The following is a 27,734-nucleotide window of genomic DNA, read 5'->3' on the forward strand; positions in this document are numbered from 1 at the left end:
AGGCAATAAGCAAGGTCAAATAGTGAGTCAATAGCGGATTTAGGTCCAATATTTCCTGTCCATCAGACACATGGCTTTTCTAAAAGTAGCTTTTCAGTTGTTTAAGAACTGGGGCTTTGTTTTTTTCTTTGTTTTTAGCTATGAATGGGTGAATTGTAAAACTGACAGATAGTGAAGTCAGAGCTTTTTTCAAAAACACTTATTTCAACTCCCAAAAACCTGAGATGGTTTGCCCTCTCTTAAAATTCAAATTACAAGGTAATATATGGTGAGGGCAAAAATGAATAAGTACTCAAACAGCACATAGGTGAAGCACACTATAGCTTTTTCTTTAACTTTGCCACAAACAGAACATTTCTCACAGAGATAAGCATAACTAAATGGGTGAAACTACTGCTCAGGGGCAAGAGACGTGGGATGTAAAGTCATTGCTCTCACCTCTAGCAGATCTGTTGCTGACCACCGGAATATTTTGATGGAATTGCCCCTACACAAGCTTAATATTCTCTAGAACTGCGGTCCCCAACCCCCAGGCCGGGGAAGGGTCCTGGTCTGTGGCCTCTCAGGAACTGGGCTGCCCAGCAGGAGGTGAGCAGCAGGCAAAGAAGCTTCATCTGTATTTATGGCCGCTTCCCAATGCTCACATCACCACCACCTGAGCTCCACTCCTGTCAGATCAGCAGTGGCATTAGATTCTCCTAGGAGTGCTCACCCTACCATAAACTGCACATGCGAGGGATCTAGGTTGCGTGCTCCTCATGAGAATCTAATGCCTGATGATCTGAGGGGGAGCTAAGGCAGTGATGTGAGCTCTGGGGAGCAGGTACAAATATAGATTATCATTAGCAGAGAGGTTTGACTACACAATAAATGTGCTTGAATCATCCCAAACCCATCCCTATCCCTGGTATGTGGAAAAAATTGTCTTCCATGAAACCAATCCCTGGTGCCAAATAGGCTGGGGACTGCTGCTCTAAAATATCATTCATCTTAAAAGAACCCAACTTAGAAAAGAGGGAGTAGGATCAAACTCTGTTTATTTCAACTTTCTTCTCAGTGCTCAGAAGTTGCAGAAAAGGAAAATGTAACCCAAATGCTTTGAACTGTCTGTCAAAGGACAATTAAACAAGGCTCAGATTACCAAAATAATTTTAATTTTTACAAAGCATGCAAAACGATATGCAAAACACAGACCACAAGAGAAGTGGTCGTTTATGTGCCAACAGATTCTAGAATAAAACTTTTCCACCTGTCATTAGACTTTACATATGGCCCAAACTAGCTCTCCAAAAATCAGAGAAGAGACATAAACCAGTCATCCTCAGGAACTAAGAAAAGTAAGGGTAGATGGAAGATGTTCATTGTGGCTCAAGATCTAATTGCTTGCTCAGCCAGAAGCCAAGCCACACATCAACCTTTATCGTCAACTTCCACAGCCTCTAAATACTATTTAATTTCCTTATTTCCATTGTCCCTTGTTTACTGCTTTACTATGGCAAAAATGGAGAACCAAAAAAAAAAAAACCCAACCAAACAAAAAAACCCCATCTTCTAAGGATCAAAATGTTGTACATTTTGCACTCTTCAGGCTCTTATCTACCCTGTTTCTATGGCGAACCACATGACTTCAGTAGTCACAGTAAAACATAAGCCTCTGTTGTTGTTTCTAAATTTCTGAAGTTTGAATTTCCTACTAACAAGTTAGGAAACGTTTGGTTTCCCAAGCATACCACTTTAGCCACTGCCTCTGTGCAGTCAGCCAGACTACAAGGAGGTGAAAACCAGTGAACTCATCCACTCTGGCACATGACTGGTCCCTTCTTTGGCCTCTTATGTTAAATATGATGAACTGAACAACAAATAATTAATGTTAAGAAAGCCAAGTAAAAGAGGAAAGTTTTAAAAAAAGGACAGAAACCAGGGGCTTAAAAAAAGTTTTGTTTTATTTTAATGTGTTGCTCAGAATAAGAGCTAGAAAAGGATCCACTTTGCAATCTCCTTTTTAAAAAGCAAAGAATAAAAGAAAGAAAAGCAACCCACCAAAGAATAAGTGTTGAGAAACAGGAATTATACTAATCCTCCAAAATACCTATGTGTAATATCTGAATGAAAATAACTTAAGATCTGGGAGGAGAAAAAAGGAACTAATGGAGAATTTAAAACAAGGAAAATTTAACAGCTACATCAGAATGCCTTTCTAAAGAATCCATTTCTGCTTCCTCAATCTGCTAAGATACAAAAGGAACATCTAAATACAAATGCATTTTGAGCAATAAAAGAAATACATATATTCTTAATAAAATACATACACATATATTTCTAAGGATATATAGTATTATGCCTTTGAAGTCTGTCTGAGAAAAGGCTGCCTGTTAAAAAATATTTTCCGAGAACTTTAAGTTCCTTGAAATGTTCTACGGAAATGGTATTTATGACAAACCTACCTCCTCTGGGGAATGTGAGATGTTATTACTGGCAAAGTCACAATTTTTTAAACCATCCAAAAATAATTATGAATTTATGCCAAATGACTAAACTTGCTGTATTATTCCAATGATTAAGAGAATATTTGCTAATGTCTCATGATCGAGGCTCAAAGTAGCCATGAATTTACAGAAAATACTGTGACAAGACAGTGGATTGCTAGTGGTGGTAATTTTCTGTGTCTTTGACAGGCAGAATATTGCAACACAAAATCGCTGTAGAGGATGGTGCATGAGATATATGAGATAGGAGGTGTAGATGTATGTCATGGTGGTGAGAAACAGGATTTGGAGTAAAAACTACATTGGCATTCAGGCTCTGTCAATTACTAGCAGGACCTGTGGCAGATTATTAATAACTTCTCTGAGGCTCAGTTCTTATTTGTAAAATGAAGACAGTAATACATGCAGGTATTATTATACTAACTAGGATTAACATGATACATGGCATATAAAAATTGCTCAACCAACTTTGGTTATTCCTAGACTGTAGAAAGGAGGGATTACTATGTTTCTGTTACTTACAGTTAGACCGCTTCTCCCAAATATGGTACCTAGTTCAAAAGTGGAACAGGTATTTTTTTCAAATATTTATTGAATATCAATTAAATACCAGGCACTGTTCATGAGCTAGAAATACAGCATTGAAAGAAGCAGACCAGTCACTGAATAAAGCACATGCACACACCCCACCTGCATGAAGTTTACATTCTAGTAGGAGAGACAGCCAGTAATCAAATAAATATGTAAAATATAGTATGCCAGATGGTACCAGATGAGAGTCCAGTACCACCCTGGGGAGACAACCAGTACAAAAGCACACAGGCCCTGTTCTAGTTGAGGAACGGCAATGAAGCTGGTGTGGCTGGAGCAGAATGAACAAAAGGGAGAACAGTAGGAGGGTTCAGGGAGCCAAGTGTGTGGGGCAGAAAGTGCAGGAATGAACAAATGAACACCAAAAACACGGGATCGGAGAAAGAGGAAACTCTTCTGAGATCATTCTTTTTCTGGGTTTTCTAGCATGTAGCCTGGTTAGGTGGAAGGAACACAGGCTTTGTAGTCAGTGAACTTTTACTCTGGTTTGGTTACCTGTAATGCTAAGTGAATTATTTAACCTCTCTAACTTTTAGTTTTTTGGTTTTCTTCCATCTGCAAAATGAAAATAATAATACTTACCTCATAAGGTTGTTATAAGGATTAAGTGAGATCAAGTGGCACAGAGTAAGACCCTTAATATGCTTGTTTCCTTCTCTCTGTAAGCCAAGTCTCACAACGGGGAATTGGAATCTACATTCCATTCCTGTTCCAGAGCTACCACAACTGAGGCCTTGCATGATATTTAATCTGCCTGGGCCTCAGTTTCTCAACTAAGAAAAGAAATGCAGATGCTACACCCAAACATTGCAAACACAGGTATACAACACTCAAGGTTTATTATAAATCAAATACTTTTACTATTACAATTTATCTCAATAAAAATTTCAAAACAGGAAAAGTTTATGACTCCCATACCTCTACATGTTATTCCATTAAAAACACATCCTACAAATTTTAGTTTTTCTAGCATGAAGTTGTAAAGATTTATTTACCAAAAATGTTGATTTTTTCTTCCCTTTTCCTGCCCCTGCTTAAGAACATTGATCTAATGGAAAGATCTCCAAGAAATGTTTAACTGCAAAAAGCAAGGTGCTGAACAGTGCAGTAAGGTGCTTTTTGTGTGTAAAAGAGGGAGAGCATAAGAATCCTTATTTGTATTGGCTTATTTATTCATAAAGAAACTCTAGAAGTACATATAAGAAATTAATATCAGTAGTTACAATTACGCCTTTTAATATACATATTTTGAAATATATATATTTAGAAATACTAATCTAAAACCCAAGACTGAAATTCAGGTTCCTTTAAGAATTAAAAGTACGCAAAATAATTATACAATATGAAAATCCCAAATGGCCTGTTTCTCAATTTGGTTATCCTTCAACCTGTTGCTTTGTATTTTCTTCTCAAGAACTCAAAAAAATTATAAAATATTCTCAATACTCTTCTCAACATTTTTGACTAAGGAAACAAAGAGTTTCAATAGTATATACAGAAAGACTGTTCCCTTCGGGTCTGTGTCAACTCAGTCAACCACACTGCCTTTGATTCCCCAGGTAGACCAAGTCTATGGGTATCTGAACGTGGCAGAGAAAATGCAGGTTCACATTCAAAGAACGAACAGCAGGGGTAAGATGAGCAGAACATCAACAAGGCTTTGGGAAGGTCAGCCCTTAGCATCCATTTTGATATACTGGCATTTCCCTGGATCTCGCTCATTTAAAGCATCACTCACTTCCAGGAAGAGAGAAGAAGAGCTGTGGAGCAGATCTGTGAACAAAAGAGAAATGGGAAATATTGGCTGATCCCAAATATGCTTGAGCAAGCAGATACTGAAGAAGAGTTATGAATGTCAGATAACTAACACCAGGAGATCTAACAGTCTTCCCCAAAACTGTGCCCTAAAATAGTAATTCTCAACGAGACTTGATTTATCTGCAATGTCTGGAGACATTTTTCGGTTGTCACAATTGAGTTGGGGGTATTGGGTTACTCATAATATTTAGTAGGTAGACCCCAGAGATGCTGCTAAACATCCTCCAATACACAGGACAGCCCCCGCAATAAAGAATTATTCAACTGAAATGTCAACAGTGCTGAGGCTGAGAAACCCTGACCTAAAATGACAATCAGTATGACTAACCATGTGCATAGCTGAAAAGATCCATGAATATCTTTAAGGTAGATCACAGGAAATAGATTATGTAGTCATATCTTTGATTCCAGTTTGGATTCTCCTGAGATAACCCCTACTTAGGCCTGCCCATTGTGGAAAGGTGCTCTTCTGTGCTGCCTCACCACCCTACTTCTTTTTTTGCTTTCAATATGGGGAACAATTAGCACTTTCATTATTTATTTATTTGTTTTTAAATTGAAAATAAAAATTGTATATATCTATGGTTTACAACATGATGTCTTGATATAGCTATACATTGTAAAATGGCTAAATCAAACTAATTAACATATCCATTACCTTACATACTTAGGTCATTTTTTTGTGGTGAAAACATCTAAAATCTATTGTCTTAGTACTCACCATCCTACTTTAATGAGAACTGACATGTATTATAACGGGCAGTATGATAAGGGCTTTTATCTTCAGAACAACTCTATTGTAAGGGAAGTTCTAATATTATCTCCATTCTACAGATGAAGAAAATGAGACTTGTGGTGGTTAAATTGCTTGCTCAAGTCACATTAGATAGAAGTTGAAAAGCCAGCATTCAACTCCATAAATCAAACTCCAGAGTCTGAATTTCTCACTCTGTACTACTCTGCCTCCCACAGTATTCCACTGCCTTGTTCCCACTGGTGCTTCGGTGCTGGTGAGTGTATACGCTGTCAGTCATCCCACCTGCCCCCTGCCACTCAGCCACCTACAGTGTTCACTGCCATCTCCTGCTGGGGCACTAGGGAAGACACAAGCCCTATCCTAAAGAAGGCTACCTTGGGGCAAACATCTAGATAAGATACGGAGGAACACAGATCACAGAGAGTACAACATCAACTACAGAAAGGGGGAGGAAGACATGGAGAGGATGATAAACCGTGAAAGTGTTAGGAACCTGATGACAAGCCCAACAGCACCATCACCATACCACATTTAAAGTTGGCTCTGCATGCCATGTACCTGGAGGCACTGTCAGGAATACATACACATGTGATAAGCCAAGGCATCACATGCTGAGTGGCTTTTTGAATACTTCTCCCTCGAGGGACAAGGCAGCCAGAGGAAGGCATCATGGCTGTAGTAGGCCCAGGTAGGCCTTGAAGGATAAGGGAGACATCCACCTGAAACTTTCAGTTTGACAAGGACCTAATAAAGTCTCAATCTGTTGAAAGACAGGCTGGCTTTCTCTGTGTGGTAGCAATCAAAATGGAAAGTCTGGAAAAGAAAAAACTTTAATCTGAGGAATCTTTTCCAAAACAATTAAGACCGCCAATTCTGGGGGTGGAGAGAAAAACAACAGAAATGAGTAGGCTCTCTGTTTAACACAGTATTATATTCATGGTAATTGATTTTTTTAAAAGTTCCTTCTTGATAACTATAATATATTCAAAACAAGGCAAAAATCATCTGAGTAAATGGTACAAAGAAAAATTCATCTGAGATTATTTTTTAATAAGAAAAATTAAAATGGGGGATAGGAGAGCACATTAGTGGTATTACACGAACATCCATTATCTAAAGGTTCTTACTAGAAAGCTCCCTGACAACACAGCACTGAAGAAGTCAACAACATGTAATTCAGGCTCTAATTATCCTGGTACCGCTTTACACATGCCGTCTTTACTATCACTCCCCTGTTAGTTCCCATTTACTCCCCCAAACCGAGCCTGAGCACCTTTTCAGGTCTCCACCTGGCCCTTTAATAGGGGCGTGGAGGGCGTCTCTCCTAGCCCTGAATCTATGGGAACCTCCTTTGTTCTCAAGATGAAAATATTCTCCTTGTAGCTGCCTGACTCCTCAAGCTCTGTGCTTTTGGGGTCTCAGAGGGGCCTTTTTTTTGGTTCTGAAACCTCACCTTTCAGTCTTTTTGTCTCAGTCAATTACTTTGCTCTTTTCTCAGCTCTTAAGAGAGAGAGAGATTTGCCCTAATCCTCAGTCTCTCTGCTCAATTTGAGAATTAAATAAGATATTCTCAGAATCCTATTTCTCTGCTAAAAGTTCCCAAGCTCCTTATATAATTAATAGGTCATTTGACTATTTGCATCTTATTATTTCCCTTCTCCTCACCTCTGGGGAGCCAAACATTGTTCAGGTGATGAAGACTCCTAACTCACAGTGTTCCATTTTTACCATATATTCCTCTGATACCAAGCGAAAGCCTCCTTCATCACTTTATGCCCTAATTCTTGTTCCACAATGAAAGAAAATAGTAATAACCTAGCTTGCTGGATCCGGACCCATTTATGGGGTCTCTAAATGATCTCAATGAGATGACAGGATCTTCAGTAACAAGGACATAAAGCAGACACAAATGTACACTCATACTTGGCTAGCAGATGCCAAAAAAAGTGTTACTGTTCTTCTAGATCTTGCTGACCAAGTCAAATGAATCGACCATTACATTATGTCTATGGTATGCTGTAGCTGTAATTTTTTCAAAAAAACCTTTTGACTTGTGAGAGAAATAAAAGGAAGCAGCATACACAGAATAAAAAAGACTGGCCATAGCTATTTTTATGAATGCTTCTGAAAATTAGACTAAACAATGAAAAGTCTCATTGAAAAAGCAGGGAGTAGAGCAAGGAAACATAAATTATAGGCCTGATTACCAAAACCTATCTCAAATTAAGGAAGCTTTCCAATAAATTCCATGTAATTATTCTGCAAACTGCTAGAGCTCCATGGCTATTTAAGCATGAACACAGCTGCTATCAATGCAATGCAACAATTAAAATTACATATTAGATAAGAATTGTTAAGAGATAAAAAGATAAAATGGGATATAATCGTAACCAGGTTATCAAAGTCTAGCCATGAGAACAGATATAAAAATGAATAAAGCAGTGTGATGTGTATAGCTTTTTGCTTAGTAATGAACATATTAATTCAGGAAGAAATAATTATGTATTAAACTAACTCTGGAATAATGAGAACAAATATAGGAATGTAAGCCTTCATCAAAGTGAAGTTACACTTAGGACTAGGATGAGAGTTACATTATTTTAAACATCTTAAGAAAGACCAAATAGGCTTTGCTGTCATCACAACATTTGGTTATTGATGGGAGACAATTGTAAGTTATGACCAGATTGATCTGTGCAGGTTTTGGGGCGGAAAAAGTAAACTGACAAATAACAAGTACAGTGCCTTGCACATAGTAGGTGCTCACTGTGCTTGTCTCATACAGTTCTGGAATGAATTAAATGTCAGCTGAACTGCATAGGACTATGGATGGACTTATTTTAAAAACCTGGCAACTCAGTGTTTTCCATGCCCCATATTTCAAATTGTGGTTTCAATAAACACTAGGTTTTATGGAGACAGTTTTGTCATTCAGTATTTTTCTAAGGACTGGGAGAGAAAAAAATTTGAAGGCAGAGAATCTTCCATCTGTGTATGGTGGGCAGTGAATAACCGGCTTTATTAATGATGGAAATATCAACGCAGTGACTAAGTCAGTGAATTTGGGGACTTCATCAAGATGAAGCAAAGGGCTGACCAGTATCAGCCTGCAAAAGCCCAGGGTGATGGCCCAAGCTGGAGGCTTTTCCAGGGAAAGACATATGTTTCCTCTGTCTATCCTGAGCAATGGTTCTCCAAGTGTGGCCCCTTCCAAGAGGTCTTCGAGGCCAAAGCTATCTTCACAATAACACAGTCTTTTTCATTCTCATTCTCTCAGAAGGGTACAAGTTTTCCAGAGGCTGCATGACGTGTGATGATGTCATTTCGCAGATAGCTAGCCCGATGTGTGAAACAGATATGAGGATCCCAGCTATCTTTGAGTAAGCCAGACATTAGAGTTTGCAGAAAGGTAAAACAATGCAACTCCTCTCACTAAATATTTTTTGGTTTGAAAAAGTTATTTGTCAAAAAAAGTATCTTATTTATGTTAACATATAATGGGTTTACTATTTTTAATGAGTGAATATATTAAAAAAATCTTAGTTTGAATTTCTAATATTGATAGATGATAACTGACACTCAAAAGCTCTTTAGGGTACTCAATTTTTCAAGAGTGCAAAGGGGTCCTGAGACCTAAAAGGTTGAGAACTGCTGCTCTGGAGCTGTCACTGAATTGTGTTAGAAATATCTTCTTATTCTTTCCTAACAGCCTACAAACTCTTTGAAACTCCCCTGTTCATCTCAGTATAACCCTACTACTAACTATAGTTCTTTGTTGTTTGTAAATTAAATGAATAAATGTCTTGCCATATTCACAACATCAAAAACTTTAAATTCAAGATCCACATTGTGAATACAATGGAGTATTTGTCTCCTAAAAATGACAGATGAGAAGCTAAGCTGACTCTGAAGTTGTTCACTGGTTACAGGCTGATTTCTGCAGCTAATAGACACCATACAGTGTCATTAATGGTTTGTGGAATTGCTTTTATTGCTTGATAATCAGCCTAAGTTTATTTATATGGGCCAGCTGTCTGAAAAACTGGAAAAGAATCTGCAAAAGTAGAAACATAATGTGTTAGGGTGGTCAGATTATAGATGAGTATTTCCTTTCCAATGTCATTTGCTGCTGACATAATGTTGCTCATCTAATAAACAAACATATTGTCCAGTAATGCTCTGGACGCTGAGGAAAAAAATAAAAGACTCATTCCTTTGTTTAGCAGAGTTGAAATAGCCAGGAAAAGTGATAGGCTAGGTAGGATATGGACACTTACCACCCATCCCTGTTTCCTCAAATAAGCAAGCACATACAGTTCTAATGCAGGGATTAGAAGAAGGAAGAAAAGGAGCTGGAGCTACTCCAAACATTCTTTATTTTTTCTAGAGGCTCTGAAGGTATGAAACAGAGAAAATAATGTTCTTGGGGAACACTGATAAGAAGCCCACTCAAACTTCATTTTCTTTTTTACCCCTCATTTTTAAATTAACTTTATTGAAATATAACTTACATACAATAAAAGGTACCCATTTCAAGTATGCACTTCAATGAGTTTTGACATCTCATTTCCTTAAATGCCCCAAACCATGCACATGGTAAACACTAGAGCATCCTCTTAAAAAATGAATAAAACTACTTAGGACAATGTTACAGTATTTTCCACAGGAGGGTATAATTGTTCATGCTTTCATTCACTCAAAAAACATTCACTTGGCTCCCTCTACTTTTAAGGGCTTTGTGGTAGACATTGTAGAAGACACAAATGAATCAGATACTCAGATACTCTTCCTGTTCTCAAGAAGTTTATATTTAGTTGGGTTGCCTGTAACATACATAAGACAAAAGTGGTAAGAACTGTAATACAAATTCTTATGGGTATGAATGGCATTATAGCATTTATAATCTGTTTCATATGTATATTATATGATGCATATTATAACACTCAGTGTCTCACATAGAGGAGATAAAATATAGGCACAAATGTGTGCTGACATGTGTGTGTAAATAAAAACTGAAAAGACCTTCTGAATATATAATTTGTAATGAAGAACCAGCATTATGGTTAGTACTAAGGAACACTCAAGATGACAGATGTGATATTTTTGAAAAAACTGGTATTGCACATAATAATAGTGATAAACCACAGTAAGTTATAACAATTCTGAGCCATAATAGAAACTCTAAAGAAAAGCTGTAATAAGATATTGCTTTAAGCCAGTTTGGATTTAATTACCTCACATTTACGTCCATAAAACCAGCTTCCACAACCTGTTTTTATTGGACAGGATTCAGTGAATGTTCCTATAGTCCTGTGGTGTCGGTACTTGAACACAAATATGGGTACTCTAAGATAGTAGTCTTCAAACTGGGGTCCATGTACCCCTGAGGGTACACAAAGACTTTCCAGGGGTACAGGCATGGAGAGCTTTAAGGGAATCAATGCCTACATCAATAATTTGTATTAATATATTACTTGTTTCAAAGCTGATCACCAAATGGACAACTGTAGAAAGACTTACTCCTGAGAGAGTTCCATGATAGCAGAGCGGAGCAGCAGGTTCAGAACTAACCACTGCATGAAGGAAGCAGTGCCTTGTTTCTTCATCTAGGGACCACTAGGGCAAGTCCCTGTGCCTTCTCTCTTTTAGAAATAATGAGTGCCAGGAGGATGTGTACTTAAATTTACTTAAGTTGAAAAATGACTGGTTTGGCTGCTTGATTTGTTATTGAAGACTTTTAGATTATATGGCAGATATTAAAATATATCTTTTGCAACTATTCAAACCTTGAAAAAAAAATCTAGATGCTAGTTTTAAAGTGTAAAGAAGTACTTAATTTTTAAAAATTCTTTTAGGAGATATCAGAACAAACATTTGAAAACCACTGCTGTAAGAGATATAAAGTAAAAAGAACACAAACTCAATGACAAATGAGAATTTTTCTTTAAGTTGATAGTTTCTCCAAAGAGTCCACCCTTGTACGTGGACAGCCCCATGCAATGATTTGTGTTCTTTGCAGTGTGATGTGGGGAAATAGCACAGGCTTTGTTCCCTCCTGACCTTTCTGAGCCTCAATTTTCACAGCTGTAAAATGGAAATAATCCCAAACCCTATAAACTTACCATGAGAATTAGAACCTACAGATGTACAGACTTAGCTCAGTGCTTGGCAACACATCATCACTGGCACTAAATCAAGAATGGTAGCTATTATATAGTCTCCTACATTTTAGTCTTTGAGCTGTGTGAGGAAAATCACAAATTGGAACTAAAATTATTTACTGTTCATTTTATGTGAAAGAGTAGCTACTGACCCACCACCTATAGTATGCATTTTGAGTCATATTTTCCCAGAAATGTGGACATATTTCAGTTAATTTAGTCATACTCTCCTACCTGATGTCCTGTTAAAAAAATGGGTGGCCACCTAGGTCAGGAATACAGGCTATATATACCACAGACTGGGATATAATCAATAATGAACAATAATTGGCTGAGTTAATATTCAGCCAGAATTCCACTTCCAGGAAACATCTGACATGTAAATAGTAAAGCCTTGCTATCCATAATCAGTCCAAGGGCCAGCAGACTTGGCATCACCTGGAGGCTTGTTATAATGCTAATTGTGAGGCTTAACCCCAGACCTACTGAATTGGAATTTGCAATTTAACAAGATTCCCAGGTGATTCAAATGCACATTAAACTGTGAGAAGCACTGATAAAGAAAAGACCTTCAGCAGGGAAGACAACATTCACCAGGAGTACATGTAATTCAGGTAGCAACTTTCTGTTGCACCTGCTTAAAGCTGACTAAGGCAGAACGATGGACTCTAATTTCTAATGATAGACTGACATATATACATGCCCATAAACACCCACGTACATACATACACATACATAGACCAGTGGTTCTCAAATGGAGGTGATTTTTTTCCCCCAGGAGACATCTGGCAATGTCTGGAGACATTTTTAATTGTCACAACTAGAGGATACTGCTAAACATCTTATAGTGCACGTGACCTCCATAACAAAAAATTATCTGGCCCAAAATATGAATAGTGCTGTGGTTGGAGAAACCCTAGCATAGATTATACAATATCCCTGCCTAAAGGCACATTAATTGGAATTATTAATGGAAAAAGGAGTCATAATTTGATTACATAACTCTGACAGGATGAATTTCAGGTATAGAAAGTTACGCATCTTAAGGTCTATGCTACTTTAAAAATAATGAGAACCCTGGTTAAAAGCTATCAAAATCTGCTTTAGCTAGCAAACCTAGAGTCCATGACAATCTGTATTAGCATATAGAGTTCATCAGTATCAATGCCTAAAACCTGTTAATGTGCAAAGAAAAATAATGGAGACAGAAAAATAAGTTATTATTTTATCTAAAACCCATTCCTACTCAAAGGAAGAAGCAGGCTTAGGAGCCTCAACTCTATACCCTCCTTACTCTATACTTTCTTCAAGATCATCAACCACCCTCGAACTTCAAACTTTAACCTTCAAATGTTCCTGGACATAAAGCAAGAAATAGTGGTTTAGGGTAAACCCATTCATTACTATCATTCGGAGTGATAATTCCTCCAAATTCAGTAGCATAACCAATCTCTCCCTGTCTCACACACACTTCACATGCACCCAGATGGTTCTGAAAAGGTTCCATCAGGGCCTCCTGCTCTCAGTTCTCCCCAGTTCCTGGCCCTGAACTTCTAAATGATGGTGGAGGGTGTAGTTTTTCTGCATATAAACTCCTATCTCCCTTCCTGACAGGCTTTACCAGACTAGGCAGCTAACTGTCTATGCTGTCCTCATGGGAGCGGCCCAGGGAAATGGAAGGTTATCGGGAAACAAGTAGTAAGGAAATGCTTAGAGCAAAGGTATTCAAATAGTCAATTTTATGTGCCTGCCTTATAAGATGGAGTTTGGGGAGCAGATGGGGGTGTCGGCCAATTTACAATAACCATGAAAAAAATGTATCACATCTGCATCATGCTGAAACAAATGCAACACGTTTGCTGCTTGAAATCATTGAACAAAATGGAAGCAACTGAAACTTTTTCAAAACAGTTTTTGCAAGTTACTGCACTGCCAAGATTCACTAATCACCATTCCACTTTAATGCTCTTTTCATTATACTGCAAAATAATCTTCCCTCCCTTATATCTTAAGAAAACACACCCCTTCTCATAAAAATGAAATAGCACATGTTATTATTTAATAAGTGGAAAAGAAGTCCTTACAAGTTTTTGTGAAACTGTTCTTTAATAAAACTGTAAGAACTGTGGTGTCGAGAAGGGAAAATATTTCACTGCAATTATGCTCAACGCATTGTCAAAACCATTAAATTGAATTCTAATGCTAAGGCAGGATGAAGAAGCACTTTGCCAAAGTTTCTGTTAACTATTTCACCACCAAAGAAGTTTACCTGTGAACTCTGCCACTTGCTCGAGAAGTCCCATGACCATGCAGGAAGAAGCTGCCATGTTTACCTACTCAGGCTTCCAGGTGTCTCAAATAGGGAGTGGGGCACAGCCAGAAGGGGGCAAACCTCTGGCCAAGGCCATGGATGAGATCATCATCAACCCCACCCCAGCATCCTGCCCAGCCTCTTCTGAATTTCACAGGCCACAGGTCTTGAGTCAGCCTCCTGTTATGTTCTCAAAACAGAAAAAAAAAGTAAAAGATTCCCACAAAAAAGTTTGGGAATTCTTACATTATACAATTATATTAAACATGTTCCTCCTCTGTAGTGTAATTACAGAAAAGAGCAGATTAGGATCTCAAAAAGGACTCTACTTCCAAGAACACTGTCCCAAGTTAGTTTCCTTTTAAAATGTCCTCTCAAATCCTTAAAAAACTCTCAAAAAGAAAGTACTGTGACAAAGATTAAGGACATGCATTGCATAATTAATTCATTCCTAACAAAAGATTTATTAAAGTATTATGAAAGCAAATATTTATAACTTTTCATTCATGACAAATCCTTTAGTTCAGTTCTTCAGGGATTCCATTCTATTTTAGCTTCTGTATAACAATACAGCAAGGCTATAATTATATCCTCTATAATCAGCTCATTCCCAGTATAATTAAGAGTTCCACAAATTTAAAACTGCGACCTCACTACTGAGGTAGAAGAGATAGTTTATACTGCACGTAAAATGCCCTTCTGTTATGCCGACAAATTTAAAACATAAAAGAAAAAAATGGCATGTTATAATCTCACCATTTAAGTGGGAATTATTATGCTCCTGATAATAGAATTTCTCCTCCATCGTGTCTAGTATCAGACTCTCATCACTTCCCTACAAAATCTCATGTTCTTCCCATATGCTATGAAAACTCGACCCATTCAGATGCTTCTCTCAATTCCTCTCATTTAACTGCCATCCACTGAGTATATGTGAGTGGTTTTTAGAATAATGTCATGCTAGTACAAACCAAGTTTTAATTTGCAGAGTGGTACATCAGTAAAGTATATAATTTCTAAGCAATGTGAATAAAATTTTATCTTAATTAAGAATCAGGGGCCAGGCGCAGTGGCTCACGCCTGTAATCCTAGCACTCTGGGAGGCCGAGGCAGGTGGATCGCTCGAGGTCAGGAGTTCGAGACCAGCCTGAGCAAGAGTGAGACCCCCGTCTCTACTAAAAAAAAATAGAAAGAAATTATCTGGCCAACTAAAATATATATAGAAAAAATTAGCCGGGCATGGTGGCGCATGCCTGTAGTCCCAGCTACTTGGGAGGCTGAGGCAGTAGGATCGCTTAAGCCCAGGAGTTTGAGGTTGCTGTGAGCTAAGCTGACGCCACGGCACTCACTCTAGCCAGGGCAACAAAGCGACACACTGTCTCAAAAAAAAAAAAAAAAAAAAAAAAAAAAAGAATCAGGGAGTTGAGCATCAAATATTAATATACCACATATTTTGGTTCAAACAAACCATTTGAAAAATGTAATAATATTAATAACAAAAGAACAACAGCAACAACTAACAAATTGCTTACCATGTGCTAGGGCTGTGAGAATCTTAGACGAATTATCTCATTTAGTTTTCATAAGAAGCACCTGAGGTAAATATAATTATTGTCCCATTTTTCATATGAGGAAACTTAGGCTCACAGATGTTAAACAACTGCCCGGGTTAATTAGCTGGTAAGAGTAGGTCCAGTCAGTCTTGAAGCCAGGTCTAACTGCATCTCAAGCTTGTTCCTATTTTCACAGCCTTCAGGCTAGACTACGTACTAATTATATGTTGCACAAGCAATTTAAACCAAAAATTCTTGCCCTTACTTTTCTAAGGCTCCTGCAACTGTTACTAATCAATGGTAGTGAAATAAGAAAGCAAATTATCTGTTTATCAAGATTCTCCTCCCTCATTAAATTCAGGAACTTCTTTGCATATTTTGTATGAACTGATACAATCTTTCTAAATTACATAAATGTTTAATCTGATGAGTTACTAAAGCACCAATCACAAACTAGAATGTACTCTTATATTTTGCAGATTAAAGAAGCTGATTGATCAAGAAACCAAGTCCCAGGAGAAGAAGGATCAAGAAAAAGAGAAGAAGGTCACCACCCTGAAAGAGGAGCTGACCAAATTGAAGTCTTTTGCTTTGATGGTGGTGGATGAACAACAAAGACTGACGGCACAGCTCGCCCTTCAAAGACAGAAAATCCAAGACCTGACCACAAATGCAAAGGAAACACATGCCAAACTAGCCCTTGCTAAAGCCAGAGTTCAGGAAGAAGAGCAGAAGGCAAACAGACTAGAGAAGGAACTGCAAACGCAGACCACAAAGTTTCACCAGGACCAAGACGCAATTATGGCAAAGCTCACCAATGAGGACAGTCAAAATCGCCAGCTTCGACAAAAGCTGGCAGCACTCAGCCGGCAAATTGATGAGTTGGAAGAGACAAATAGGACTTTACGAAAAGCAGAAGAGGAGCTGCAAGATATAAAAGAAAAAATCAACAAGGGAGAATATGGAAATGCTGGTATCATGGCGGAAGTAGAAGAGCTTAGGAAACGTGTGCTAGATATGGAAGGGAAAGATGAAGAGCTAATAAAAATGGAGGAGCAGTGCAGAGATCTCAATAAGAGGCTTGAAAAGGAAACATCACAAAGTAAAGACTTTAAACTAGAGGTTGAAAAACTCAGTAAAAGAATTATGGCTCTGGAAAAATTAGAAGATGCTTTCAACAAAAGCAAACAAGAATGCTACTCTCTGAAATGCAATTTAGAAAAAGAAAGGATGACCACAAAGCAGTTGTCTCAAGAACTGGAGAGTTTAAAAGTAAGGATCAAAGAGCTTGAAGCTATTGAAAGTCGCCTGGAACAGACAGAATTCACCCTAAAAGAGGATTTAACTAAACTGAAAACATTAACTGTGATGCTCGTAGATGAGCGGAAAACAATGAGTGAAAAATTAAAGCAAACTGAAGATAAGTTACAAGCTGCTTCTTCTCAGCTTCAAGTGGAGCAAAATAAAGTAACAACGGTTACTGAGAAGTTAATTGAGGAAACTAAAAGGGCACTCAAATCCAAAACTGATGTGGAAGAAAAGATGTACAGTGTAACCAAGGAGAGAGATGATCTAAAAAACAAATTGAAAGCAGAGGAAGAGAAAGGAAATGATCTCCTGTCAAAAGTTAATATGTTGAAAAATAGGCTTCAATCATTAGAAGCAACTGAAAAAGATTTCCTAAAACACAAATTAAATCAAGACTCTGGTAAGTCCACAACAGCATTACACCAAGAAAACAATAAAATTAAAGAGCTCTCTCAAGAGGTGGAAAGACTGAAACTGAAGCTAAAGGATATGAAAGCCATCGAGGATGACCTCATGAAAACAGAAGATGAGTATGAGACTCTAGAACGAAGGTATGCTAATGAACGAGACAAAGCTCAATTTTTATCTGAAGAGCTAGAACAAGTTAAAATGGAACTTGCTAAATACAAGTTGGCAGAAAAGACAGAGTCCAGCCATGAACAATGGCTTTTCAAAAGGCTTCAAGAAGAAGAAGCTAAGTCAGGGCACCTCTCAAGAGAAGTGGATGCATTAAAAGAGAAAATTCATGAATACATGGCAACGGAAGACCTAATATGTCACCTCCAGGGAGATCACTCAGTTCTGCAAAAGAAACTTAATCAACAGGAAAACAGGAACAGAGATTTAGGAAGAGAGATTGAAAACCTCACTAAAGAGTTAGAGAGGTACCGGCATTTTAGTAAGAGCCTCCGGCCTAATCTCAATGGAAGAAGAATCTCTGATCCTCAAGTGTTTTCTAAAGAAGTTCAGACAGAAGCAGCAGACAATGAACCACCTGATTACAAGAGCCTCATTCCTTTGGAACGAGCAGTCATCAATGGTCAGTTATACGAGGAGAGTGAGGACCAGGACGAGGACCCTAATGAAGAGGAATCTGTGCTGTCCTTCAAATGCAACCCATCTACTCCCTGTCCCGTTAACAGGAAGCTATGGATTCCTTGGATGAAATCCAAGGAGGGCCATCCTCAGAATGGAAAAATACAAACTAAATCCAATGGCAACTTTGTACAACCTGGAGATCTAGTCCTAAGCCACACACCTGGGCAGCCACTTCATATAAAGGTTACTCCAGACCATGTCCAAAACACAGCTACTCTTGAAATCACAAGTCCGACCACAGAGAGCCCTCACTCTTACACGAGCACTGCAGTGATACCGAACTGTGGCACCCCAAAGCAAAGGATAACTATCCTCCAAAATGCCTCCATAACACCAGTGAAATCCAAAACCTCTACGGAAGGCCTCATGAATTTAGAGCAAGGCATGTCCCCGATCACTATGGCAACCTTTGCCAGAGCACAGACCCCAGAGTCTTGTGGTTCTTTAACTCCAGAAAGGACAATGTCACCTATTCAGGTTTTGGCTGTGACTGGTTCAGCCAGCTCTCCTGAGCAGGGACGCTCTCCAGAACCAATTGAAATCAGTGCCAAGCATGCGATTTTCAGAGTCTCCCCAGACCGGCAGTCATCATGGCAGTTTCAACGTTCAAACAGTAATAGTTCAAGTGTGATAACTACTGAGGATAATAAAATCCACATTCACTTAGGAAGCCCTTACATGCAAGCTGTGGCCAGCCCCGTGAGACCTGCCAGCCCCTCAACACCACTGCAGGATAACCGAACTCAAGGCTTAACTAATGGGGCACTAAACAAAACAACCAATAAAGTCACCAGCAGTATTACTATCACACCAACAGCCACACCCCTTCCTCGACAATCACAAATTACAGTAAGTAATATATATAACTGACCACGCTCACCCTCATCCAGTCCATACTGATATTCTTGCAAGGAACGCAATCCTTTTTTAATCATCCCTTCATATCCCCAAAAAGACTGACTGAACTTGTACTTTGGGAAGGTTTGTGCATGAATTATACAAGAGTATCTGAAACTAACTGTTGCCTGCATAGTCATATCAAGTGTGCACTTACTGTATATCTTTTCATTTACATACCAGTATGGAAAATATTTAGTCTGCACCTGTAAAAATACATCTTTATGTATTTCATTTTCCATAACTCACTTTAATTTGACTGCAACTTGTCTTGGTGAAATACTTTAACATTATAAAGCAGTAAATAATTTGTTGTTTTTACCATTGCTTGCTGAATTTTCTTTTGGTCATTTTGCATTATATTTCTGCATGTACAATAGAATTTAATTCTTATTCATAATGTCTATTAATTCTTCCTTAAAAACAAACAGGAAGTATTTTCCCATTTACAGTCAACTTCTGATCACATATTAGAGGAGGAGAAAGTGGTTCAAATAAATAAAAATTTTACATCACTTTGATTTCAAAGTGAACTATAAGATTTTTCAGGAGCAAACTTAACTACGTTTGCATGTATCTCAGTATCCCTGGTGACCAACACAATGCTTAGTATATATTAGGAACTTACTAAATCTTTACTGATAATAATGAAATGATATTAAATAATTAGCTTTTTGTGAGCACATATAAGCTAATGGTAAAAGTAAAACACTTTGAGATGTGATAGGAAGCCAGAGAGAGCACATTTGGAATGACAAGTTATGATGACAATCAAGAGTTGACTATTTCTACCATAGACCAAAATCCCCACAAAACATGTATGTCTACAACCAAGTCTGGAATCAGCCACTATGACCAACAAGCTCCTGAACACAGTGCTTCAAAGCAAAAATGTCATTCATATTCCTTTTTCCTATATGGTTCTCAAAACGGTTTGGATTATTTAATGTAGGTGCTACCTACCCTGCTTCTTAAAAGTAGACTGCATTCAGAAGCTTTCAATTCAATTGTTCTTTTTACCTCTCAACAAGCAAATAAAAGCCAAAGCAAGTTATGAACACAAGTTACAGAAAAGGCATATTAAAAAAAAAAAATCACATGGTATGTTAGTTGAAGGAAGTAATATACTGTGAATTTTTTTGGTGATTATTAGTATGTAATTTACAAGGCAAGTGAAAAAAAACTCAGCCAAAGCATCCTAGAAATTTTGGTGCCTGGCTCACAGGACTCCCTAAGTATAATCTATACTTCTGAGCACAGAATAAGTTTTGAAAAGAACATTTTAAATTATATGTCTGGTCCCCAAGTCACACTCCAAAGGACAAACTAGCTTATCACCATTTTCTTTTTTCTAACCCCATAACTGTTAATTTACTGTGGTCAATTGTACTGCTTTTAAATTCAGTTACTATTTAAACACCATTTATTTAGACATCTAGGCAAACCATGAAGATCTTTAAGAATAAAAGGAATCTTTCATAATTATCCTCCTTTTCCCTGCAAAATCAATTTCATGATGGCAAAGTGAGGATTTGTTGACAGAAACACATCCATGGTGATGAACTGCAACACCAACACTGTGGGCTTGCATCATCATTAAATAAATTTGGATGAAAGCTGAGGCTACCGATGAATGAGAAAGCTTCTGTTTAAACACATTTATCTTGGGAATCGGCTGTGACCCAACTGTATTACAAAATACACGATGGTCTAAATGTTTTTCAAAACTATTTTATTTTTAAGTCACCTTGGCCTAGAACTCTGGAAGGAACAACATACCTCATTTTAGCTCTTTCAAAGTAGACAATGATAATGCTGCTCCTGCTGCTGCTGCATGAGATCTTTTTCTAGTTAATAATTGAGAGTGGGTCTGTTCAATGCTTTAGAAGGCACTGATCAACTGGTCATAAAATTATGAACAACAGAAATTGGAATTCAAGGACAAAGGCTTCTAAACAGAAAACATCTTTGTGTGGCACTGAGTGATAAAGAGGCAGAAATAACTAGCCAAGGGATTCCCATCACCCCAGTTTCCTCCAAGCTGCCCTAAGTGCTGGAGGGAGGAGGGAAACCCATTCTTGGCACACTTGTAACTAATAGAGTTTAAGAGCTTCGGGCTATTCATCAGCCCATCCATTTTGTAAAAATTCAATTTCTTATATTATACAAGCCATAGCCATTCTCTACAGTAAACACCACAAGTCCTGAGCTCCATGATTATAATGTACAAATTCTCATTTCATCATCTGCTCCAGATCTTAACTATAAATAGGCTTCCTGAGTACTTAATCTAACATAACTGGAAATTTACCAGACCCTCAAGGATTACCTCTCTTTTAGAGGTTCCTTTACTTGGAGGATTCCTTTAGCACAATAATTCATATCAGCATCAAAATAAACTTTAGGAGACTGTCAAATTAGTAATTTACATACAGATTATTAAAAGTGGCACTAATTAAAATTCATCATAAAGACAGCATAATTTCTGCAAAACATCTTTTTTTCCTATAAAATTACACATAAAATGACACATTCTAGATTTTTGGCCTTTAATAGTTTCCTATATCCTTTGTGTGTGTGCAAAACAGGGGGGAGAAGGGAGATAGAGATTAGAAGATTACAGTTCCTTTTTCATTGACATGTAATCACAGACTCCCTCCCCCAAAAAACCAAGGAGAGAGAAGTGACCCTGGAAAATCTTCATATGAAATATGTGAGGGTGGAGTGTTGTATGCTTTGGTCCATGATAAACTCATAGAAGATAAGGCCATTTTTATGTATAGCTTAAAACACGTATTTTCCTTTCACTGATTGGTCCCAATTTCAGAACCAAGTTTCATTTGACTCACAGTCCCACTATTTCTCTAACTCTGAAAACTGCAGCATTCTGTCACAGAAGTGAATGATTTTACCACATTCCTTTTTCCACCTAAAAGCAATGCCAAAACTTTCCCCAAGAGGATGCCACTGCTCTCTAGGGGCACTAGCAAATATAAAATTGTCATCCTTACCAGAAGGAAATTGTACATTGCTACAGTTGAATCTTTGCATATAAAAGAGGATCTCTATACTTGTTCAAGATCATGACAGGATTACATAAAATATACTCAGAAGGTCTCCAAAATTATATCTTGACAATGCCAAGACATTAGGTGTGACGTCTTCCTAATATCCAAAGGATAAAATTAGAGGCACTGTGAGATGTTCATAGAAGGGATATTTTATTAAAAATTTTATAGCCTAAGGAGACTATGATATTTACTGATTGAAGTATAACTCTAAATAAAAACATGTTTTAGTAGCTTCTTTGATTCTGAATGTTTACAAAGTGAGTCTCCTTTGAAACATGTTAGACAAAGGCAAGGAAAAACCTTTAACCAACACCCTAGTTTCCCTATACCTTGGTTTCTCTTTGTTTGTTTTTTCCTCCAAAATAATCATTTTGCTTTGAAATACCAAGAGAAAAGATAATCAGACAGAAATGCATGCCCCAAACACTCTTATAGATCAACATTTCTCAAAGTAAAACCCAAGACACCTGTATGAGAATCTCTTCATGTTAACATTAAGTTCCACCCAGAGCTATCAAATCAGAATCTCTGGGGAGAAGGGCCCAGGAAGCTGCATTTTATCAAGGTCCTCTGCAGATTAGTATGTACCCTAAAATGTTGGAATTCCATTGTTTTAGAAATTCTCATATAAACGTCCCATTTAATATGGTCCAACTTTGATTTTTTGACTTTAAGATGGTGCAAAAGTGATACCCATTCAGTAGAAACTATACTTTGAATTTTGATCTTTTCTCAGGCTAGCAATACACTGTGCAATACACTCTCATGATGTTGGGCAGAGGCAGCAAACCGCAGCTCCCAGTCAGCCACGCCATCATGAGGGTAAACAACTGATACTCTACAGTGGACTTTGCTGGCAGATGATTTTGTCCAACTGTAGACTAATGTAAGTGTTCTGAGCACATTTAAGGAAGGCTAGGCAAAGCTATGATTTTCAGTAGGTTAGGTGTATTAAATATATTTTCAATTTACAATGGGCTTATCTGGATTTAATCCTATCATAAAGTAAGGAACATCTGTATTGATAAGCATTGGCAAATGTGTTCTGACTATAGCACCACTCAGAATGAATTACACCTGTCCCAGGAAATGTGACTATTCTGCCCTCTAGTGGTTGGCATGACAAACAGAAGGCTTATTATCTAGGCTTTTCTTTTTATTTAAAAGGAAAGCTCAATAAAAACTACCATTTTATTGGGTGGGAAGATTCCCAGTTTTAAAACTGTAGCAAATCACAGATGCCTGAATCTTTGGCTGGGCTTTAGCAGGCTGTCTGACACCTACAAGGTCTGTTTCTCCCTCAGATCTCAGGCCCTCAACTTAACTCTGTAGCATTTCTTGGGAATGGTCCAGAATACACATTAAAGAGGGCAGTTAGATGAATAAAGCACTCCATTCACCTTAGGGCACAGTGAAACAAATTCGAGAAAGAGCAAGGAAGACAAGTAGTTTGCTAAAGTTTCCAAACCTTCAAACCCCTTTAAATTCATTTTCATTTAGATTAAACTCCAAGCCCTTTCCTTTCCAAGTGATGGACCCTTTCCACTTTTCAAGCTACTTCAAGAAGGGTAAAGCTTTTGTGCAGTCAAATACATCAGAGCAGGCATCTCCCAAACGCAGCACTGTAGAGTAAGGAATACTTAGGGAGTTCAGCTAGTTAAATGAATAACACCTCTAAGTACTTTATAATTTGATAATGAATTAACACCACTCACATGGCAGCACTTACAAATCTGTCACCATTCCATCAGGACAGCAGGTTTTACATTTAGAATGTTGCCGTAAAAATATACTCTGGGCTAACTATTGGCATCGCAGTCAGACATCCCAGGGATAATCCTCTTTACTTGTGGACTCATTTCAAAATTTCATTATCAAAATTATTGGTCAAGAGAAATAAAACTGATCTGATTTGAGGTAATTTTTTGAAAGCCTGAAACTAGTTTTCTTGTTTTAGTGAGGTCCCCCTCATAGCTAAATGGTCCTGTTATGATATTTTTGAACTTATTATACCTAAAATAGTCTTTATTTCTTTTTTTCGGCATCTATTTTGTTTTACTTTTTAAAGGCTAGTCATGTTTGGATCACTAACAATGTACAAAAATATAGGCCCTACAAACCTCAAAGCCTGCCTCATTCTTGGCCCTTCCTGAGGCCTCTGGATGGGTGGAGGTGGGTTTACTAATGGACATTCATGCCTGTAATGGCTATAAGCTAATAAAGAGGAAATTGAAACTCTTCAGAGAGGACTCTTTAGAAAGGTCTAAACAATAGAGGGAGTTATCTCATAAATTCTTAGAATTCCTACTGAAACCATTTTTTTCTCCAATCAAGGCAAAGGTAGTTGATTGTCTAGACCCTTTATTTTTCCCAAAGGCACATGGGAAATGGTTTATCTGAACCATATCTGAAATAGTTTACCTGAAAACTCTAGTTTATACTGTGGTAGCTCATATAGACTTGGCAAGGGTCAAAAAAAGAGAGAGAAAAAAACAACAACTCTAGTTTATACTGTTGTATCTTTGAAAGAGACAAAGGTACAATGTATTAATACAAATATAAATGTTCAAATATGCATATACTCTGGGCCAATCTGTTCAGTGAGTGAACAATCCTTATGCAGTGAAACTCGTGTGTCCCAGTGACATGCACAGTATCCCAGCATGCAATGTTTTCTTCAAAGCATCACATGAACACAATTGATCAATCCACTGATCATGACATACTGAACTACCTACCTCCTACCCAACCCTGGGGGGGCAGGTACTGCAGAGATCGAAGATTCACTGCCCTTGAAAAGCTTATTAATCTTGGCAAGGAAATGAAACAAGAAACCAGAGTATCAGGCAACATTTAATCAAGTGGGAAACTGTACATTTCTACCAATAAACTGGAGATTAAGGAGGATTACAGTAGATTAACACGGCTTCACAGAGAAAGATTCAGGTAGGTGGAATGATTAAGGGCAGGCAAACAGAAGATCAGGTCTAGTTCATTCCTTTTCTAGTCAGCTGTGATGACCTGGACAAATCATTTCACTTTTGTGAAATAAGAGAATTGGACTTGGTGATCTCTAAGATCAAGTCTGGTTCTAACTTCCAATGATTTCTCAATTTGAAGTCTTTCCATCCTACTTTAATCATTTAAAATTATTTTGGGGAAATAAGGTTGGGGCATAAATAAACCAACAACCTACATGAGTTGCTTCCCCTTTAGAAATTAAACTTCTTCCTCATTTTCTCACTTGTAGGTGTCATATCTATTAGATGGTCTCTAAACATTTGTTTCCTTCTCTAAATTTCTATGAATTAATTTCTTTGAACTCTCATACCAGTCCCTCCCACACCCAATTAGAACAATTTCTCAACTACAAGACTATTAACAGTTTGGACCCAAAAAGTCTTTGTTGGGGGAAAGGAGAGGGTGGAGATGTTCGTAGGATGTTCAGGAGCATCCCTCAAACTATGACAAAAATGTTTCCAGAAACAGCTATATGTTCCCGGGGGGCAAACTCACTCCTCTTCCAATTGAAAACCACTGCATTAGAGAGAGAGAGAGAGATCAACTGACTTACCTATAAGCCAATTCCACTTTTATGTAGCTTGTTACAGGAAAAATTTGACAACTCATTTGAAAACTCTTATGTCTAATGTGTAGAGAGGAGAATCTTGAATCTGACTAAACATAAGCCCCAAAGCAACTTATAAAATCTGACCTGAAGAGTTCTGTTGCACAAGGATTGTTTCCACTCACTGGACAGATTGGCCCAGAGCACACACATATTTGAACATTTATATTTGTATTGGTACCTTGTACCTGTGTCTAAGATACCATATTATCAACTAGAGCTTTCCATTTCTCCTGTGCATTTGGGAGAAATAAAGAGCCTGGATCACCAAACTACTTTGCCTTAAATAGGTGTCAGCAGGAATCCCAAGAACTTAAGGGACAACTTTCTGTTTAGACTTTAGAGTTTTCTAAACAGTCCTCTCTGAAAAGTTTGAACTTCCTCTGTATTAGCTTATAGCCAACACAGTCATGGATTAGGCTCTATTAGGCACAGGCTCTATTAGGATACAGGCTTTCTTCATTCTTCAACGAATCACCTACAGAAATAAACTATCGAATATTTATGAAGCACCTGAAATTGCTTATTGTTGTGTTAGGGAGCTTTGCAGGTGTTAAGGTTTGGAATCTAAGGCAGGAGTTAAGGACTACCTTAAAAGGTAACAAAGAGTATAACACAGAGAAGAAATTATATATAGACAGTAAGTACCATAGGAGTTTGGAGGAGGAGCAGGTTACTCTGAGGTGGGGCTTTGGGGTCAGGTTTCAGAAACAGATGAGAATTGAGCAGAGCCTGAAGGATAAGGAAGACTGGGATAGAAAGAGACAAAAAGGTGTTCCAAAAAGGTGCCCACAGGCAGAGGTGTGGGGGCAGGCAGGAGGGCCAACAACCAACGTTCAAGGAACAATGAGCAGTGCAATGTGGCTGGAGTTGAGATGCTTGGAGCAGGGTAAGGAGTGAAGGGCACAGTCTAGTCAGACTGTGAAGAACCATGAATACAGTGCTAGGGAGCCTGTGTCCTTCCTCACAGAAGGCTTCTGGGTAGTGAGGTAACACAACAGAAGGGGGAGAATCTAATCCTTTATACAATATTATTTCAATTTACAACACCATTATAAAGTGGGTATTATCACAATTTCAGAGGTAAATAAATTAAAACTGTGAGACATAAGGAAAGTTGCTCCAGGTCATTCTGTTAGTATGTGACAAAACTGAGATGTGAACGAAGGTCTGACTCTGTTGTCCCATTCTCTTTCCACGGCAACATACTGAGAAGCTACCTCAGCGCAAGGGAAAGCATTACAAATTGCATTTGATCCTCTCCACTACCTATGGTGATAGAGAGTTTGCCTAATGTTACCTCCTTTTGCTCCACCTCACAAATCTGCCACTTCAGCCAGAACACTCAGAATGCCCTGAGACATACGCAGAGCTTTCCCCTTTCTCCTCCCTACGACTCTGCTTGGATAGAATTCTCATTTCTTATCAAGTGAAATAAGACACACTGAAAAAGGCTCGCCTCTTGTGAAACCTTCCATGATCACCATAGCCAATAGTGGTTTGCCTCTCCTTCCCAATCTCCCTGCCTCCCTGAAGTCACTGTCACAGTAACAAGAGAAAACAAATGTGAGAGGCCAAGCCCCACACAAATGGGCAGGCAGAAGACTGACCTGGTGATTGTGCTGGGGATAGGAGAGGGGAGAAAGTAAGACCATAGAGAAGCTTGTATTGTCATCATCAGGAGACCGTTCTCAGAGAACACTGAAGTTGCAGCCAATGTCCACTCTATTCTAAGACAGGATTCTGTAAGTGAAGGGCACGAATGCCAAGCACTAAGAATGAGCTTGGACAGGCCATCAGTATGTGCAGAGCAGGAGGTACATGATGGGCCTCAGAGATGATGAGAAAAGCAACAGAAGTGAGTGAAAGTGATCTATGCGAGGAGCAACACAATCATGTACATCTAAGCTTATAAGTAGGTGGCTGCAGAAAAGGCAATCAAGGGATCAAGGTCTAGCCACTATAAAGACAAGCACCAGCAACTCAGGTCACATACGATGTGACTTTTGACTATGCAGAAGCCTAGTAAATTTTTCTGGATGGTACACCCTAATT

The 27,734-nt window shown here is 38.2% G+C and overlaps 2 protein-coding genes across 4 annotated transcripts in view; one reads left to right on the top strand and one right to left on the bottom strand.

Moving 5' to 3' along the window:
* The window catches only part of CMSS1 (cms1 ribosomal small subunit homolog), a 344,697-nt gene that overhangs the window by 296,247 nt on the left and 20,716 nt on the right, over positions 1-27,734 (bottom strand). The gene's annotated exons all lie outside the window — the stretch shown is intronic.
* The window catches only part of FILIP1L (filamin A interacting protein 1 like), a 45,986-nt gene that overhangs the window by 8,912 nt on the left and 9,340 nt on the right, over positions 1-27,734 (top strand). Inside the window, exon 2 of one of the 2 annotated variants that reach the window (XM_045540407.1) lies at positions 16,157-18,932. In XM_045540407.1, the coding sequence (XP_045396363.1) occupies positions 16,272-18,932 (2,661 nt within the window). In that variant the 5' untranslated portion in view covers positions 16,157-16,271. Of the gene's footprint in view, positions 1-16,156; positions 19,302-27,734 lie in introns of those variants that run through there. The other variant, XM_045540405.1, reaches the window with a different exon arrangement.

Source organism: Lemur catta, chromosome 1, assembly GCF_020740605.2.
Source record: "Lemur catta isolate mLemCat1 chromosome 1, mLemCat1.pri, whole genome shotgun sequence".
NCBI classification, from domain to species: Eukaryota; Metazoa; Chordata; class Mammalia; order Primates; family Lemuridae; genus Lemur; species Lemur catta.